Below are 18,889 nucleotides of genomic sequence, written 5' to 3'. Positions count from 1 at the left end.
TGATACGTTCTGTCCAGGCTAAAAACACAGGATAAAAACATCAAGTTCCGCCAAGTCTTTATTAACTTGGTTGATTTGCCTACACGAGGCCACACACACATCCTTCCATCATTCTGTTCTATAGACAGTAAAGTCACCTCTGGTCCCAGGATATTTAATATAACATTACTGAAGCCAAATATACAACCCACCCTGCAAAAAAATGTATAAACACTGATGATTGTTGAAAACAGTAAGGATACCAAAATTATCCAGCCTAAACTCCAGAAACAACTTGCAACACATTGCTGCTAATAAGGAAAGCACAGTTCAGCAGCTTGTCTGAACAAATTAGAGAACGCTCATATTTAGCAAAGCAAATATCAAAAAACCAGAAAACCAAATTATTTTAGAACAGATCTATATAAGGATTAAAGAAAAATAGGTGTCTTTCTCAGCTCAAGGTATATTTACAATATGCAAATAAACAATATTCATTGCCTGACTGTAGGAAAAACATATTTCAGTTCCAAATTTGAAAGGTGAATGAGTCACTTGAATCTACATTTATGGGAAGGTCTTAATAAAAGCTCTACAAATGCCACCCTACAACTCTAACTCTACATGGAACTATTAAATTAAATACCAAAGGCCTCTAAAAAACCTTACTAAGCTTTTCTCCAAAACTAATGCTGAATGGATGAAGTTTTTTGTTTCTTTTTAATTGAATACATTATTCTAATCTAGGAGGCACTACTCCTTCTTGAGAGCACTGCAAAGGCATAGTTTTTCAGCAATACTGTAAAAAAAAAAAAAAAAAAACATTACAAAAATTGGATACTAAGTATTTTAGTAGGATTCTGAATCACACATGAATACAAACATATCTCCCCTTTCCTCTCCCTTTAAAAAGGGAGAACATTACTGTCTTCTAGTGATTGCAGATTAGGCTTCAGTTTTAAAACCAGTGTAATGTGAGGGGCAAGCATAGCACACTGATTGTTTGGGATACAACATTTGAAATATCCCACTCAAGCATGTGGCAGAAAGAACAGACATTAAATTTATCCACTGTAATAAGTAAGAAATAAAAAATGAAGCACTCATTGCCAAGTCTAACATTCTGAGGAAGGAATTTTGTCTTCCTCTATATATGAGCACAAATACAAGTATGAATAAATAATAATAAACCACTAAGTATGATAAATTATTTCCAGCATTTTAAGATTCCACGTGATAATGCCATGTTTGTTAGAGCTCTCACTCGTAGGAAACAGAAAGTGTGTTTGACACAGGCACAGCTTCTTTAAGTAAAACCCATAAACTTGCAGTTAAACATATGCTTCAACACTTGCCAGAATCAGGTTCCCAAAGAAAATGTTAAAGTTTTTACTATTCCTGAAACAGACAAGCATGAAGATCTTATCAGTATAAATTAATACTGTGGATTCCAAATCAAGCATTCAACAATTAACGAATAATAGCCTTTAATGCTCCATTTGCTAGCTTAACTGTGATTTTTTAAATTTAAACATTTTAAAGTTAAATTAAAAAAATAAAATTGGGGGGTGGGGGAGTGTGATGTTGTTTAAATTTCATAGCATTTTTCAGAATTAATTATTTTAAAAAATCACATGATGTTATTGCATCAGTAGGTTTTGGGATTTTTAATTCCACAAAAATGGCTTCTGAAACTAGGTTTAATTTTGTCACTAGTATGAATGCTATGACAATCAGAGAATTTAGCTGCCAATGTCTAACAATTTCCTGCAGACTATATCGGAAATAGATATATTTTTAGATGTTTGTTAATTGGCCAACTTTATGTGCACGCTACTTGAAAGACCAAAAGCTAACTGACCTTCCTGATGAATTTAAGCTTCTGCTTAACATCATATAGATAATACAAATCTTCAACGTTAGTCACTTTTTTTTTTTTCCTGAGTAAAACAACATATTCATTCTCTAGTATCATCCCTCAAAACAGATGAGTGATTTTTCTGAAATCTCCCCACAAATTTCAGACTGAGGAACACATTGAATGTAATTCAGTCTGAAAAATTCCATTTTGGCAAGGTGGTAAAGTAATAGATGATAGGGTCTGACTAACTTTTTTGCAATCTATTCATATACATATTTTCCCTCTCTGTATATCTACATAAATATGAAAATATGGAAAAAAGATAATGCTGTATTACTTAAAGTGTTTTCAAGAGCTGAAAGAATATACAATTTTAAATAGTCATATATAAGACACTGGTGAGAACACACTATTTTAAAATGAACTAAGGTTTTAATGCTTTAGCAAACCCTCAGTTAGCTTTCACAATTTTTCTACCCCATTCAGTAGTCACATTTCAATGGATTCAAACCATTAGCCTACAATACGGTCAAACATACAAAGTTGTTGAATAGGAATTTTGGAGAAAACTTCAACTCCTTGAAATCCCCATGGCTTTTGAAAAACACAAGCAAAGATGTTCATTAAAGAAAAGGACAGTCCAAGCTGTGGAAGATGGTGTAACCTTAGTAGTTTGATCAGGAGATGAAGCTACAACATGAGTCGTGTTTTTATTTGGAGAAATAGCTTATAAACAGAGAAATTATAGCTAGAATACTTGAAATAAAAACGTCAGAGATACAAGTTGACAGAAAATGAAGAGATTAGCTTTAAGAAAAAGAAGGCTCTGCAGGATATTACTTGCTAAAATATTCTAAAATCCATTCTCAAAAAAAAAAATTCTTTGGAAAAGAATGTCAAATACATCTTTTCCCTATGATTGGTGAAAAACTATTTCAATCTTTCATAATATTGCTTTAAAGGTACCTGTCTGAAAAATCTAAGCCAACATTTCTTACCTGTGTTCCAATAGTCTCCTGGAAGCAACGTCCAAGCTGAGTTTTAACTGAAACAGGAAACACATGAGGAATGGGTTGTTGATTTGTGTAAGCAGTATGTCCTTTCTGGGTCTTCTGATATGGAAGACCTTGGTAAGAGACCTGTGGATGTCCTGGCTGAGGTACTTTCGGTTTTTGTCCTGTTGATGCGCTGTCAATTCTTGAAACTTGATGTATCTGAACTGAGGCTTCAGGGGGATGTTTCACATGGATATTCACTATGTTAGGAGGGAACTTCACTAAAGTAATTGAAATAAAAACACATAAGAAAAATTAGTAATAAAACACGTCAAAAAAGAGATCCCAGGTACCTTTAAGATGCTTCTTTTTTGCACATTAGAATTTGGATAAATTGCCTCAAAGTGACAAAAATACAGACAACACCCAAATTTGGGGGTTAGAGGGAAGGCTGAAAGAACACAGAGTCTGATTTCTTGAAAACAAGAAAATGAAAACTTCACATAGGAAAGAAAGACATTATAGGATTGTAAAGACTGCTATATAAACATGGGTGTCCAAATTGGCTGGTGTGACATTAATATTTGTGGTCGTACTTTGTAAAAAGAATCCCATTCAAAGTTCCAAAACTCAAACTCTACTGGGTTATTTTTGGATATATAGTAAGTTTTATTGTCTTTTTCAGATCCATCATCTTTCTCTGGAACACAGAAAAAGCTTCAGATTTCATTCCTTCACCTTTATATACCTGCCAAGTCCTGAGTTTGCCCCTATAACACTTGCCAGCATCTCAACCATCTAAAACCACCACTCCCTTCACTGAACTTTGAATTCAGGATTTGGCAGATAAAAAGGGAGGAAATGTTTTTTCATATACTTCTGTTTTTAAATACAGTTGCAGTTTTAAGTCTGACTATATAGATTGAGAACCTCTGGTCACTTAATGTGTACTTCTGCTTATGAGCCTCAAACCCCTTTTTCATGCAAGCACAAAATGCCCTTAAAACATGCAACTCAGTTGAATACTTGAGGGGAGAAGATTAATTAAGTTCTGCTAATTAAGTTCTATTGCAGGTAAATGTACAAGGAAAAGACACAGAAGAAGTAAGGCCCTTCGTGGCTATTAGAGAGGACTGTTTTTGCTGGGTAAAGAATATTTTTATGGTCCACCATTTTGTCTAAAATAATTTGAACTGGAATCAAATAGCCACAAAAATAAATTTCTGCTCTGCTAACTGTTTAGACAACTATATTATCTTATTCTCCCTTTCCAACCCCCACTTTTTTTCTTTTTTCTTTTTTTCTTTTTCTTTTCTTTTTTTTTTTTTTTTTTTTTAAGTTGGTAAAATTTTAGGCATCTTTAGGGACTAACACTATAACATGGCTACAACATGGCTGAGGAAAACATTTCATCTACACTTCTTCACAGCATTTATGTAGCAGTAGGAAAATCTCCTTTTTTTTTTTTTTCTATGATACTGTTACATTACATGGAAAGACTGTTCTATTTAATTGAATCATATCATGGCCATCCTACATGAAAAGCTGACGACAAAATTAACTTAAGGACTGTAACAAATGATATAACAAATATAAACATAGATTACATATTTAGTTTTACATTAGATTTAAATTTTACTACATTGAAAAGTAAATAACCTCAATTCCGAATGAAAAAAAAAGTCAAGAAAAAAGTTACCTTTTACACCTTGTTGTCCAGACATTGTCAGTGGTAAAGTATGAGTCGAGTGGATAATTTGAGATCCTACAGCTTTGTTCACCTGTTGTGGGTGATGATACAGTTTTGGAGTATTGGCAGTCTGCACAGGGATCTGACAAAGTTTACCAGTGTAATTAGGAGGGCACTGGCATTTATCTCTAGAACTGCACTGGCCTCCATTCATGCATGGAAGGTGGCAAATAACTGAAATGAAAACAGAAAGAAAAATCTAGTTAATTACTTCAGCTGTAATTACAGTTAATATTATCCAACTACATTTGACACAGCAGTTGAGGAAGAAAGGAAAAGGGCCGGAGCCCTTTATTCTTCTGACATCTGAGGAACAACTATCCCTCTGACACACGCTTTTGATTGCCTTGTGGTAGAACCACTTCCCTTCCCCTCCTTGTGACCTCTGCCTGGTTCACATCTTCTCTCCATGACAAACACAGCAAGTACATTCTTCTCTTAGAGATCCCAGCTATTTTATTTCGTTATGCTGTTACAAGACACTAAATGAATGCTGTGCCTGGCTGGGCCTCTTATTCACGCTTTTGTACAGGTATTCCTATTTAGTCATCCTCCCATTTCTGTAAATCTTGGACCACCTCAGGAAGACAGGAAATACATTCCTACAAAAACTGTAAAAATAAAATTATACTCAAGTGATTTCAGAGATACTTTAACTCCAATATAAAGAGAAGGGTTATTGCTTCTGTGCTAGTCACTACTTGCACATTTACAGCAATATAAATTATCAGATGAAACATTAAAATTATCAACATTAAATGAAAAATATTTCTTAACTCGTATACAAATAGTAATAGGCATGGTTCGGTACAATCTAAAAATATGATGGGGGACTTTATAAGCAAATACAATCTAGCTAAGCTGTCAATGTTTTCAAGAATTAAATGATATAAAAGCAACAGAAAAAATACTGCAACATCTATTAAAGACAAACTATGGTCATTGTTTTCAGAAAAATAACAAAGTATCTATTCACCAGTTCTCAGTTTAAAGATAAGATTTTGGTTATAAAACTATATATTTTTTAAAAATCTAGACTTTGCAGTAATTCTGACAATTCGCTGAATTGGTATTGCTTAGTTTATATTGAGTTCCAATAAAAATGAGATAATGCAAGGTAATTAGGAACCTAGAGCTTGGAGTACAGTCCAAGTGGTGCAGTCTCTGCACAGCCACAGCCTATGGCCATTATTAACATGGTTAAATGTCAGCATTGGAAAAAGAATCTGTGTTAAGTGTTGCAAGAAGACAAAGCAGCCCATGGAGCTCCAACCCAGCTGTGTAATTCACTTGGCCCAGGAGAATTGCTACAGAAACGCAGTGGCCAGACTGGCTCGGAGCAGAGCACCATCAGGTTGCCCTGACAAGATGTGGGACGTGCATGCCTCATTGCCAGATAGGTTGGCATGCAAGTGTAAACAACCAAAAATATTTTTCCGTTCTATTCTGCAAATGCACGCTTAATATTTTTATCATCTTATCTCATATTTTCATTTCATATAAACCAACTAAAAGTACTTCAAGCTGCAGCACTGCAAATTGGCAGTGAGAGGCCTAGTCACCTTGAGAAGACCATCCTCTCCAGGAGAAGGCTGTTGTTGATCCAGGCTTATGAAAGATGGCCTTGCAGAACAGCCATTACTTCAGAGCAAAAAGAAAGGTGTTTGATCCTGCCAGTAATGAAATCAAGATCTCTCTCTCACTCACACATCATTTCTCCCTGAACTGCCACAAATGAGCAGGTTTACCACGTTGGTGACAATGCACAAAGACCTTCAGCTGCTTGTAAAAATCTGTCTGAGCAAGGCTGAAAGCAAACAGGGAAAGCTATTGGATTTCCTGCAAAAGTAACATTGCACAATGAAACAGTGTCAAGTAGCATCCTGATGATAGCAATTTGGCATTTGAAAGAAGTATGGTAAAAAAAAAGAGGCAAACAGAAAGGGTCTCACTGAGGAAGCCTTTAAAAAGCCTAACCCATCAACTTTCTTCCCTCTCTTCCTAGCCCTGAGGCAACAAGGTAACATGGAATACAGCCTTTAAATAATACAAATGTACTCAGTATTTCCACCAAAACCATTTTTTTTTTTCTTCTGAGCTCCCATTCCTGTAAAGCAGTTGGTTTTTGGAAGGCAGTGCAGCTGGGTACCCCTCCCTGACCAAGTGCTCCTCTCCCAAAGTGGCACCAAAAGCTTTGCTTCAAAGCAAAGGGTTGTGCTAAACATACTGAGTAGGAAGATACAAGGGAGTAAGCCTCCGAAAAGGCGGAGAGAGAAAATGCTACTTTTCTTTGACAAGGCTCTGGGAATCACAGGTCAACAAAGAGCAAAGAGCCTTGGGGAAAGGACCACTTAAGACAGGAACTGGATTCAAAGCCAATGGATGTTTGAACAGCTCAACTTCTGAAAAAAAATTTTGCTTTTAGTCATTGAGCTTAAAGAACTTAAACAGAACAGGTCAACACTGCCAGCAGGCATAGAGGACATTCTCAGCAAAACACAGGCCAGGTGCTGGGAGAAACCATTAGAATATGCTGTTCGTGCACATATGTTAACAACTGGCACTCAGACAGAAGGCCCATTGGAGCCAGATTTTCATTGGGTTGCTCCTCTTCTCCTCTGAAGTGTGTATGTGTGGTAACAACATCCATAATGGTGTGAAATAGCTGCCTGAAGCCTGATAAAAAACATGGAGACGCAAAAGACAAGAAGAAATTTCAGTTCGCATGTGGGTATCTTACAAACAAAACAATAAGCATTAATGGACCTATGAAAGGTAACAGATTCTTCACTTTACACAAGTGAACACTTGTAAGCCAAATCTATCAACTGTGTATTAAGGATCTGCCAACTTTCGAATGAACAAATTTAACTGTTTGTTTATACAAATGAACACCCACCCTCTAGAGATATGGAGACTGGTTTAAGGAGCTACAAACATTTTAAGTTTTCTCCTCATTCTTGAGCAATTAATTGATAATAACAAGCTTTGATTTTTCTGGTATCCCAAGGCCTTGATTACCCACATTTGGCAGAGTTTGGTGTGGTGCCATATTGAGATGCCCCATATAGAGTCTCTGAAAGGCTGGATGCAGAGAAAAAGGAGAAACTTTGCAACACGAATCCTGATAAAGTTGCCATGGCTATGGATTGGAAACACAAGAACAGGGCCTGGAATCATGAACAAAGAAACTATGAAACCACTGATACTCCATTTGCAACTGTAATTACATCACTTAATTTGTTTTCAGGATACTCAGACGACCTTGAACAGCTCCAAATAAACTAATTTAATCAAGTCTGAATGTTTTTGTTTAATCAAAATAATGTGTAACAAAACAAATTCCAAGGACCTAAATCCTCCTAATCCTTAGAAAATAGCCCATACTTACCCAAACGAACCCTGAGGATGTATGACAACTCCCTTCCTGTAACCAAAGTGTTGAAGAAAATGAAGATAACTTTTGAAATGTTCCTCATCTAGCTTTCCAAATTCCTTTTCATATGCATTTCAGGGAACACGCAAGTCTCTCTCTCACTTTCCCTCTCAACTCTGTCTTTTCTACTTACACGCTATCAACTGTTTAAGTGTAAGCACTATTCAATTACATCAACAGGCTCTCCAAGGAGAACTTTAATACTGCTCATTAGGTCACAGTATTTCCATGAATTAGTAGATTAATTTTGTCTGAGTACTACAAAGCTATCCAACATTACACTACACATCTCACAGCAGTTCATGCATCTTTCTTCCCTGATGTTAACTAAGCATACAAAAAGTAAAAGAACTAGTACACAGATCTTCCAAGCAAGTTTTTATAGGAAAGAAGTCATTATATTCACTGAAGGGAAGCACTACCATATAAAATTATATTCTTGCAACATGGTGCTTAGGAAAAAGTCCAGATGCTGATGTCTTATATAAAGTTCTGTGCAATCACTCCAGACCTAAGTGCAGAAACTAAAAAAAAAAAAAAAAAAAACAACACAAAAGAAGCACTGATGGCTGGGGATCCAGCAGCAGGTGAAAAACACTCTTTCCCGCTCATCATTGAGAAAAGGGGAATTGATGTCCTGCTCACATGAATAGCCTCTTTACCCCCCCCCAGAAATCCCTAGTAAAGCACCACCACAATTCACTGAAATAGTGACGCCAGCACCAGATTTGGTGGTGGACATAAGCAAACCTGTAGAATTGGTGATGGGTGGGTTGAGCCCCAACTCTTCTGCTACTGCTGAGAGAGGAGTCAGGATAAGTGACAAATGAGTGTCATGTGAGGGGTGAATTCTCCCTGTCACAGGACTTTTTAATGAAATCACTATTAATCAAGCAATGACAAGGCAATGAAAACTGTTTTTGAGGGTCTCCTCTGTTTCCCTTTATTGTTTATAAATAAGACTGTATTCAATGACCTAAGGATAAAGTAGATTAATATACTATAATTTGCATAATAACATGCAGTTATGCTTTTTTGAAAGCATATTTCAAAATCAGAATGTTCCAGGAAAATCAGTGCATGAAATGTGGGTAGTATGACAGTGCAGGCTTCCTCAGTTAAGTAAAAGAAATATAATGAGAGTTGTCACATAGAAATCTCTGTAGTAAATAACTTGAATTAGCTCATTAGTAGTTTAGTTAGATATAAGCTTACACAAATGTAGATTCCCCTGAAATGGCATAGCTTTAAACATGCAAGATGTTTACAATGACTAATTGTAAACTAGGAGGACTAATAGAAAATAAAGTAGTGTAGGTAGAGGGCTTACTTCCAAGAATGTCCCTGCTGAAGTAAGTTTCTTTATATCACAATCTGTTTTTTTTTTTTTTTAATCAGACTTCCTGGATACCATTTGTGAATAAGAACACCAAAATCTAGTTTATATACTCCCAGGACTTTTATTCTCCTTATTCTGAACTTGTGTAGTTATAATTATTGCCAACAAACTACATTCAAATTTGTTACATGTGTTCCTCCACATGTAAAATCCCATCAATTTTTAATCTTTGTACAAGAAGCTACATGCACTCACTGAAGTGACTGCTGCATTTTAACATTTACATTTACTGAGAGAGAAATAAATCAACTAAAAATGTTTACAAGAGGAATGTTACAAGATAGCATGTTCCTTTACGCCAGACTTGGCCAGATAACGATAGAGAAACTATATTGAATGTGCTCCCTTATCCTGTCATCTTCATATTGCCTATTATAACAGATGTGTGAAAATTCTAATAAGAACCTTATCAAATAAATTTTTACTCTGAATGCTGCAATGCAAGAACAGAAATTGACCTAAAAAGCTGAATGTACTACTGAAGGCACTTCAGAAGCTTCTTCTGGAAAGAAAGTTAAGATCTGCAACACTGGATGGAAAAACAAAAAACAGCAACCTACTTCAAACTTACCTGCATAAGCAAAAATAGGCAGCCATTAAGATGGGTTCTCAGCTATCGTGAATTAATTTGATCACTGACTTTTTAAGAATTAATCTATTTACAGCCTCTGTAGATCAGTCCTTTATCTTTCAACTATTATCACAAAGGGATGTTTCAGAAACTAACACAGCACCAGTTGGGAATAGGGTCTTAAGTACTGCAGTTTATCCAGACAAGGAAACCAAATTATTGCCAAAATAAACAAGCTTTGTGGTGTTATTCCTGTCTGGATCAGGCACGTTCAGAAAAAAGAGTCTCTCAAAGAAAATCAAGTTAGCCACAAAGAACAGTCATGAAGTTCAGCATTTCCCAAACCAATCTTTTCTGTATATAAATGTTATTTTCAGCACGTAAAATTATTATCTTACATTTGCACTATTAATGATGACATAGCTCAGGAATGATATCCATTCCCATACTATTAACATGCCCCCCTCACACAAAATAATATTAATGCTAAGCTAATTAGCAGGGTCTTTTCATTGGTTTATTGCTAAGTACACATGACATTTCAAGATTGTTAACATTAAAGACGTAAGCAAACATTAGATTCAAAGGATATACTTGACTAATAGGGAAATCTTGAGAAAAAATGAATCACTCAGTAAGGACAACTGTCTTTACTTCCCTCTAAACCAGCTGCAACCAAATTCCTTCCTGTTAGGAAGACCAAAGCAGCAGGCTGCCTCCAAAACACCCCAGAATCTTTGAGGGTTGAATTCAAAGCACTGTGCTTAGCTTCAGTCTAGTCTCGTGAAGTTGATAGAGCTGTGAGTGGCTAATAACAAGTAGTAGTTGCTTAAGACGCCTGGACAGGCATGATTTTAGATTTTAAAATATTATGCTGCCAAGGATCCTGGGGAATTGCTCTTGCTTTGGAAGGATTTGTCTGCTCAACAGATAAAATAAACAAGCTCCCAAACAGCCTTCTCTTTCTGTCATTCTCTCTACTCCATGAAATGCCACATTGCACATACTTAAAAAAAAAAAAAAAAAAAAAAAAAAAAAAAAGACATTGCAGTAAGGAAGCTCAATAGCTGCCATGATGCCTTTGGCTAGAGATTTTAAAACTGCTGAGCGTTTACATTGGTGAAGAAAAACCTTACAGATACACTACATGTATGTCGCTGTTGCAGACATGACAATTTTCAGGCTGCAGTCATACCATTCTACAAAATAAACTTTCTACATTCTTTCACAGACAAACCTCCATTTTCCTTGCAATGAAAACTTAGTTCCACAACCAAGAACTATAATGGTTGGATCTTTTAAATTCTACTACAGATCCACAATAATACATTTAAAATATACAGAAAAAAATAAGAAATATTTAAATAAGAAACATTTCTTTAAATTAAATTGTACTTTCCTATATCTTTCCAAACACCTCCATGTACCACTATCAGCATTAAGATTTAATAAATCATGCAGTGTATTAAAGCCTTATTAGAGGAATATCTATGATGCTACTTAATGCAGCACTGCATGGCAATTACCAAGGAAAGCAAGTGGAAGAAAATTTCACAAAATCAGATTTACCTATATCTTCAGGCATTTTATGCATTTCTATCTCCCAACAGCAAACTCTCCATTTAAAATCCATTTTCTCAGTTGGGAAGTGCAGGCTCAGCTTCTGGGATGATCATTATCTCCAGGAGTAATTGAGCTTTCTGTGAGCTGCTGAATGGCTGTCTAACAATTAGCATCACTTAGTGGTTGTGTAAACTCACTTTAAACAAGGTGCAGTATGTGTAACAAATTAGGTATATACCAGAAGTTTCTATGTATGAAAAAAGGGGAGGGACGCTATCGTTATTGGAAATGAAAAGCATTGAGATCCTATTCAAGGATCAGAGTCCATTAGGTGTTGCCTTAGTTCTTTCTACTATTTTGTGGGATTGCTTACTGACATGAACAATCTCATGAATTCCAGAGAGGCTGCTCCCACAGAGCATGCTTGGCCCAGCTGTCTTACAAACTCTCTGACAACGGCCCCCAAACCTCCATTGATGGTAATGAAAGTTTCATCATGCACCTCACATGTGGATGCTGACATTTAGGCTGTCTAAGTCTATAAGCTGAGTCCCACTGTGTGTCCATTTTTCATTATAAAAGCATAACAAGCATAACAGTAGTGGACTATCTGTCATTCTTCAATGGAGACTACATTGTCACATATCAGGAGATCCTGTCACTGAAAACTGAGGAGGGAGTTGTAGATCATGAAGGACAAGGCAGCAAAACATTTTAGAGAAATAAACATATGTTGAGTGAGCATCATCATCATGAAGAAACCTAAAACTAACACACAATATAATTTCACTGTATGACTGACAGGTCTTCCACAGTTTTAAACCAAGTACTATGAAAAACTCATGCAGAAAAGCTGGATGTTAGTGACTTGGTGAAGATATATACACAAAGCAAACCAAGAGGCAACAGTTGTGCACCCAGGTGTTCAACCATCCCTTGATGTGGGTCCAAAAGTTGACTCTCTCATAGGACCTGTATCACCTCCAAGATTATGGGATGAGGAGTCTGCTACCCTGAGGCATGTCAAATCTCATCAGGGGCCTGTGTGTAGGTGACTGAAATGAGCACCATCTGACCAACAGCTCCCCACAATGCTATCACAGTGTGGAAGAAATAGGATGGATTGAAAATAGTATTAGATTATTCAAATGCTATCAGAAAAATTAAAGGCATGCTCTGTCATGGAAAATGGTCTAAAGTTCTGGTTACCAAACATGAAAAGGGCATAGCAAAAATGGTACTTGAGAAATAATTGACAGGAGGATTCTGGCTCACTAACATGCATGATGCTCACAGTCACTCTTTGCTAAATCTGCTTCCAATATTTTCAACATCTGAGATGACTCAGACACTATTTTTGGAGGGAAGTGGATAGAGTGTTAAGGGATAACTTACTCCTGTCCTGATTACTTTTGTAGAATCTATTGATTTTATTAGCACTGATGCTGATATGTTGAATATGACACAGACATTATGCCTAGAATCTGGGTACTAAGGAAAAAACATGAGTTGCTGTTTATCGGGAATTAATGCATTGCAAATGGCCAGTATCAGACCTTTGATAAAGATGCCAACAGATACAGACGAGGTACTCTAGTCATTTCTTCAGATTTCTACAATATACTGGTATGAATTTTCCTTTTTTGTTCAAGACATGCAACTGAACTAAAATCTCTAGTGAAGCCAGGCTTGAAAACATAGCAAGTTAGCAACATGGTTTAAAACCATAATTCTTAAAACTTTCCTGCAGAATACAGATGTGTATATATATATATATTGCAAAATGGTATGTTGCAATATAAAGATTTCATGGGTATCATTTTAAGCAGTCCAGAATAAATTACCATTGTCAAAGAGAATACTGAAACTAGCATACTCTGTGTCTGATGAAAACTAATGGTTCCTATGTTCCCCGTACTTTTAAGGCTCTTGCTAGTCTGTAGAGTGTATGTGTGCCTGAGCATGAATAATATAACGTGTATTAGTTAATCTAAATACACCTGTTTTCAATAAACTGAGCAAGATTTCAACAGGACAGATATCTAACAGGCATCTTCATTGCTACAGGGATCCTACCAGCATGCATTCTTCCCTTCTAGTGCCAGCTGAGCATCCATAGCCACCTTGAAGCACTACAAGATTAATGAGTTACTGCACCATAATGGCACTAAGCTGTTAGTGCTTCTGCACTGGTACAACCTGTTGATGTCACTGAATGGATCCTCTGCTCTGATAATAGAATATTAGGCTGTTTCTAAAAGATGTACTGTACTTTCGGAGAAAAAAAAAAGTAACAGACAGTAGGGCAAGGCAGAGAATGGAGCTACTCTTAGACATCAAGCTACTTGGATACTATCAGACAGAATGGAAAAATGTCCTGAGAAGCATTTAAGCTATGTGGCCACACCTCTGTTATGCAACGGCTCCGAAGACCACAGAAGTAGTAGAGCTGACACTAGCCAGGGATGTCGGCTTCATTACAATTTCTGGCAACTGAGCAATAGATATGTAAGCTGAGATCCATCCCATTTGACCTTCTGTGCCTTTTTGAGCCAACTAAGTAAGGCGTGTTTATACCTGAGATTTCCCACTCTGGTCTGTGAAGAGAGGCTCAACCAGAAGGCTATTCAGGTCACCGGTGGGACAATCTGTCATACAGGTGTGTCCTGACCCAGTGTCCTGACTCCATACAGCTTGGTGAGTGGGGTGAACCCCCAACCTTAATCCAAAGGTCTAGGAGCACTGATCTACTGCACCCCACACCACAAGACAACTTTAAGTTTTGAACAGAAAAAAGAAAAGCCACACAAAATGCAGTCATTAAAAAGCAAATAAACATATTTCTAATGTCAGGAGACTGCTCTACAATTACCGTAACATTACTATAGTGCTCATTTTTGTGTGAAAAAGTTTATAAGAAGAAAAAAGTAGGAATAGGCTCTTTCAAGTGGATACCCATTAACATAAAATAATAGCTCATAATCCAGACCTTCCTGGACTAGTTAAAAAAACATAAACTATCTAAGATTTTCTGGCACTGTCTACATCACAAAAAATTGGAAAGTTTTCTAGGGAGTTGACCTTGAGGAGGTGACACAATATGAGAATATTGGGAAGGATATTATTCAGAGCTTGAGTAATAAATTAGGTCATAGGAGACCAGTGAAAAGCAAGAGACTCAAATCCTGGAGTTCCGAAGGAGAAAAGGAGCAGAGGCAGTGCTAACGAGTAGGAAGGCTGAAAGTTGCTCTGCAGAGAAAGTAGTTGGACTAAGACCCATTCACCGTCAACACTTATCATTGTGGTTCTTTTAACCACATGTAAGAGTTGTATAAATTACTGCACAAGCTGCACAATCCTGAATACAGTCAGCACTGACTGGTCACTTACAGTCCCAAGGAATGAAACGTGCACCTCAATCTCCTGAGCTGTATGCAGCCCCCTCACCAAGCTTCATGCCACTACTGTAAGGATCCAGAGTGCACTAAAATGCCTGCAAGTACGAAAAATCCCTCTGCCACAACTGCCACAACAGGCATTCTTGGACCCAAGTATCTTCTAATTATATAGAAAAATGGTGTTTCAGCACCTAGATATATAACATCTGACATAACAGGCTGAATTTAATATAATCACCAATAAGTAAAACAGACACAGTGGACACATACTGACTGCAGGAGACTAACACCAGAGCTGTGTTATAGAGCTGGTCTCGTTTGGTTCCTTGCAACAGTGGTTTCCAGACTGGGGTGCACAAACCCCACAAGGTATAGAAGACAATGCATGGAGGTGCTGGAAGAAAATGTTCTTTTTCCCTACCATCAATAAAGATAAAACTAACACTGTTTTTAAAATCTTATCACTTTCTTAATTTCCATTTCTGTGTGCTTTATAATGCACATAATATATTAGTACAGTAGCACAGGCATGTAAATTATAAATAAAAAGAATGTATATTGGGGAAGCATGCTCAACAGTTTTGATGGCACACGCCTATCAGAACAAAAAAGAAAAAAAAGTTTGGAGGCCACTGCCCTATTCAATCTATGGACAGAGATAATCCCTCTCAGGGAGGAGTTGGAGAACCTAAATTCCTGAATTATGAAATGAAAAGTTGCTGCATGTTTCCCTGAACTTGAAGTATCTGAATAATGTCAAATACAAATTTAAATTCATAGTTCAGCTTATCATCTTTAAGTTAAACTAAAATATAATCAACGTGACATATTAACAAAATATTTGGCTGAATAAGATACAGATGAGAATGTTCTCTGTGACTGGGCTTCGTGAAGCTCAAACCCCTTCCTGTGTGAGAAGCAAACACCCATTTTCATTCTATTCATTGACCTGACCTTAAGACTCCATAAGAGGTTTACTTAAAACAAGTTGGAAATTCCCATGGACTTCAATTTGATTCACATTTTTAAATGCCTGCCTGAAAGTTCCCAGTTCCCTTTGCACAGTTCAGACTTTTTTAGACGGATACCAATCTCAAGGAATTTAAACGTGTGCGCAGTGAAGATGTATTTCATGTTCCCAAAGAGAGATGAAGAACTCTCTGCGCATCTGTGCTACAAACTAGGCCTCTCAGTTGCAGAGTGCTACTCAAACCTAAGAGCTAATTATAGGTAGCAATGGGTAGGTGTAAATTATACTACGCTGAGCAGAGACAGGGGAATTATCTGGAGGAGAACAAACACAAAAGATGGTGGAAAGAGGCTGAATGGAGAAGGACTGTGATCACTAAAGAGCAGTGATAACTGCTTGTTTCCTTCTGATGGTGTCATATCCAAAAGGACACATTAAATACAAACCCACCTGATTAAAAACAAGAAACCATCCACAATACACAGCACATTTTTACCAGGAGAGAAGTCTGTCAGACTCTTCTCTGCTTGCATAATTCACAGGGAACTTCTTTTTTTTTTAAGCCAGAGTTGGCATATACTTGATCTTCAGTGAGGTATGTGCAAAGACATTTGGTTTAGCAATAACAAAATTATAGCTGTACAAGGTAGTGTGTTTATTTGGATATGCAACAATGTAATCATTCAAATAAATGCACTCTTAGTTCTCTTTTTACAGTACTTCAAGTCAGATGTACATAAACTAATCCCTATAAATTAAAACCATATACAGTAAAATAAAGCATTATGCGTTTTAACTTTGTGTTCTGTTTTGCTTTAACTTTGAGGGAAACATACTCCATGTGTTTTTGAATGGCTGCAGGTGTGGATTTTGTACCATTTCCATTTGTGGTTTTTCCTATGACTGCACATCCAAAAAACTGTGTTCTCTATAATATACAGTTTGGTGAGTGCTTTGAAAGCAGATGGCCTTGTGCTTCACAGTGATGGCCTGAAGTCCTGAAGGTGAGCAAGGGAGTGGAAACGGGTTGCTAGCAGGCTTGTCTAAGTTCAACCTCATTAGAATCATCTGGCTGAACAATATATTTTCTTTAAATTAGCGTCTGGCTTCTGTTAGAATCAGAGGGGAAGACATCAAATTTGAGTAATTAGTTTAAGATTATGAAGAAAGAGCTCACAGATGCTGTAAACTGTATGGTAGATATCAGAGCTATTTGTTGATGACAAGTACTGATAAATATATGGGGGAAATAAAGCATTCCTTCTGAGCAGATGTGGTTATCAACAACAACAAAGCCCTTGAGATAGCATTTCTCTTTGTAATTTGAGCATAGGTGGCCAAAAATTGCCTTAAAACCCACTGACCAAACTGCAATGGTACTTTTGCATTACAGACTAGAACTTAAAAGTCTACTAGTGGTTCAGATTCGGCAAGCCTGCACTACACTACCTGGAATGTAAGTAAATGAATTCATTCTCTTGTCTGCTCAAGTTTACACTGTAGAACAAACAGAGGTTGGAAAAATTAATATCTGTTAAATTGATGCTCGTAAGTGGTTCCTCCCAGAATCAACTTGCAGATGTTTTGCTTTGGCTCTGCAAACTGGGAAATACCTTTTTTTTATAGCATCTTTTATAAGGCAGAGGATGTAAACAATTCACAAAATAGTTCCACCATTATCTGTCTGTCTTTCTATTTTACCTACTTGGTCCAGTGTCTGAGGATAAATACTTGGCTACACTTTGCTACAGCTGTTACAATGCTGCTGCATGAATAAATATTCCAAGTATGGCTGTCATTATACAGATTATATTTCAAATTACCAGCTAAAGCAGTGAATAAAAACTCTGATGTCTTGATCCTGAAAGAGAATGCAAGAGCAGCTCTGACAGGCTGACCAACTTGCTCGATTACTGTTGCAGAGAATTTCAAAGCTAATCTTTAAACCAAGTTATCCAAGAATTCTGAACTTTTCAAGTGTCTGCCAGTGTCTGTTAAAAGAAAAAAAATATTTCATCTGGCAGCAAAAAGAGCATAAAACAATAAAGCCTGACAGTCCAGAAATGATAATTATTGCAGGAACAGTAGAAACAAAGCTTTTACCAAATAAGGCTACAAGGTAGCCACTCTACAGAGAGTAACAAGACGAACTGATAATGCAGGGGGAATAGCTAAGTTCTTACATCATATCTACTTCAGAAAAGCATGATATTATGGAAAGCTCAAGTGCAATAACCAAGGAAATTTCAAAGTAACACTTCGCTCTTCCCCATGGAGAATACAATACCAAAACCAGACCGTGAATTACTGAACCGTTCTTGAGCTAAGCACCTATTCCAGAGATGACCTCCTCATCAATTACGATATCTGATGGAATGTAATCAAATACAAAACCAAAGCATTTAAAAAAAATCAATTCTCATCGCTATGTTACTAAAAGGAATTCAGAAAACCTTGCATGACATTTGTTATCAATTATTTTAAATCCGCCATTTGAGAAGCTACATCTACATCTGCTAAGTCTCAGCTGAAGCCACTGGGATAGTGATTTGCTGGGGGACAAACCTCATAGATCAGATATGGGTCATCAACCCAAGGTGACACCGTTCACTGAATAGTAGATACCACTTCATAACAGAAAAAAAAGCATCTCTTCTAAAATGTTGCCATTCTAGCACCTCTAATCCCAGTATAATAGAACAGTAAGATAAACATGAAACTACAATAGGTAGAAAATTGAACAGTGAACACCTCACAAGCTGCCAGAAGAGATTGTAAATTCTCTCAAATCAATGCAAATGCTGCTACAAGCCATTGGTCTTTCAATCTGCCTTTCCTGGCACACAAGCCTTTACATGTCATCATGTCATCAATTTTCCCCTCCAATATTATTTACAATAAACGCTTTTTAATGCCAATCAATATTGATGAATCTTCCTCAGATATCATAGCCTCACAGTACCTGTT

At 36.8% G+C, this 18,889-nt stretch overlaps 1 protein-coding gene across 7 annotated transcripts in view; it reads right to left on the bottom strand.

Annotated features, from left to right (window-relative positions):
* LTBP1 (latent transforming growth factor beta binding protein 1) overlaps positions 1-18,889 on the bottom strand; it is a 201,373-nt gene that overhangs the window by 108,029 nt on the left and 74,455 nt on the right. For all 7 annotated transcript variants that reach the window (XM_082756282.1, XM_082756284.1, XM_082756283.1 and 4 more), the window contains 2 exons: positions 4,535-4,759; positions 2,839-3,116 (listed from right to left, as the gene is read on the bottom strand). In XM_082756282.1, the coding sequence (XP_082612408.1) occupies positions 2,839-3,116; positions 4,535-4,759 (503 nt within the window). The remainder of the gene's footprint in view (positions 1-2,838; positions 3,117-4,534; positions 4,760-18,889) is intronic.

The sequence above is a fragment of the Aythya marila genome (genome assembly GCF_965140915.1).
Source record: "Aythya marila genome assembly, chromosome: 3".
Lineage (NCBI taxonomy): Eukaryota > Metazoa > Chordata > Aves > Anseriformes > Anatidae > Aythya > Aythya marila.
Note: the sequence above shows the minus strand (reverse complement) of the source record. Positions and strands in the feature narration are given on the sequence as shown.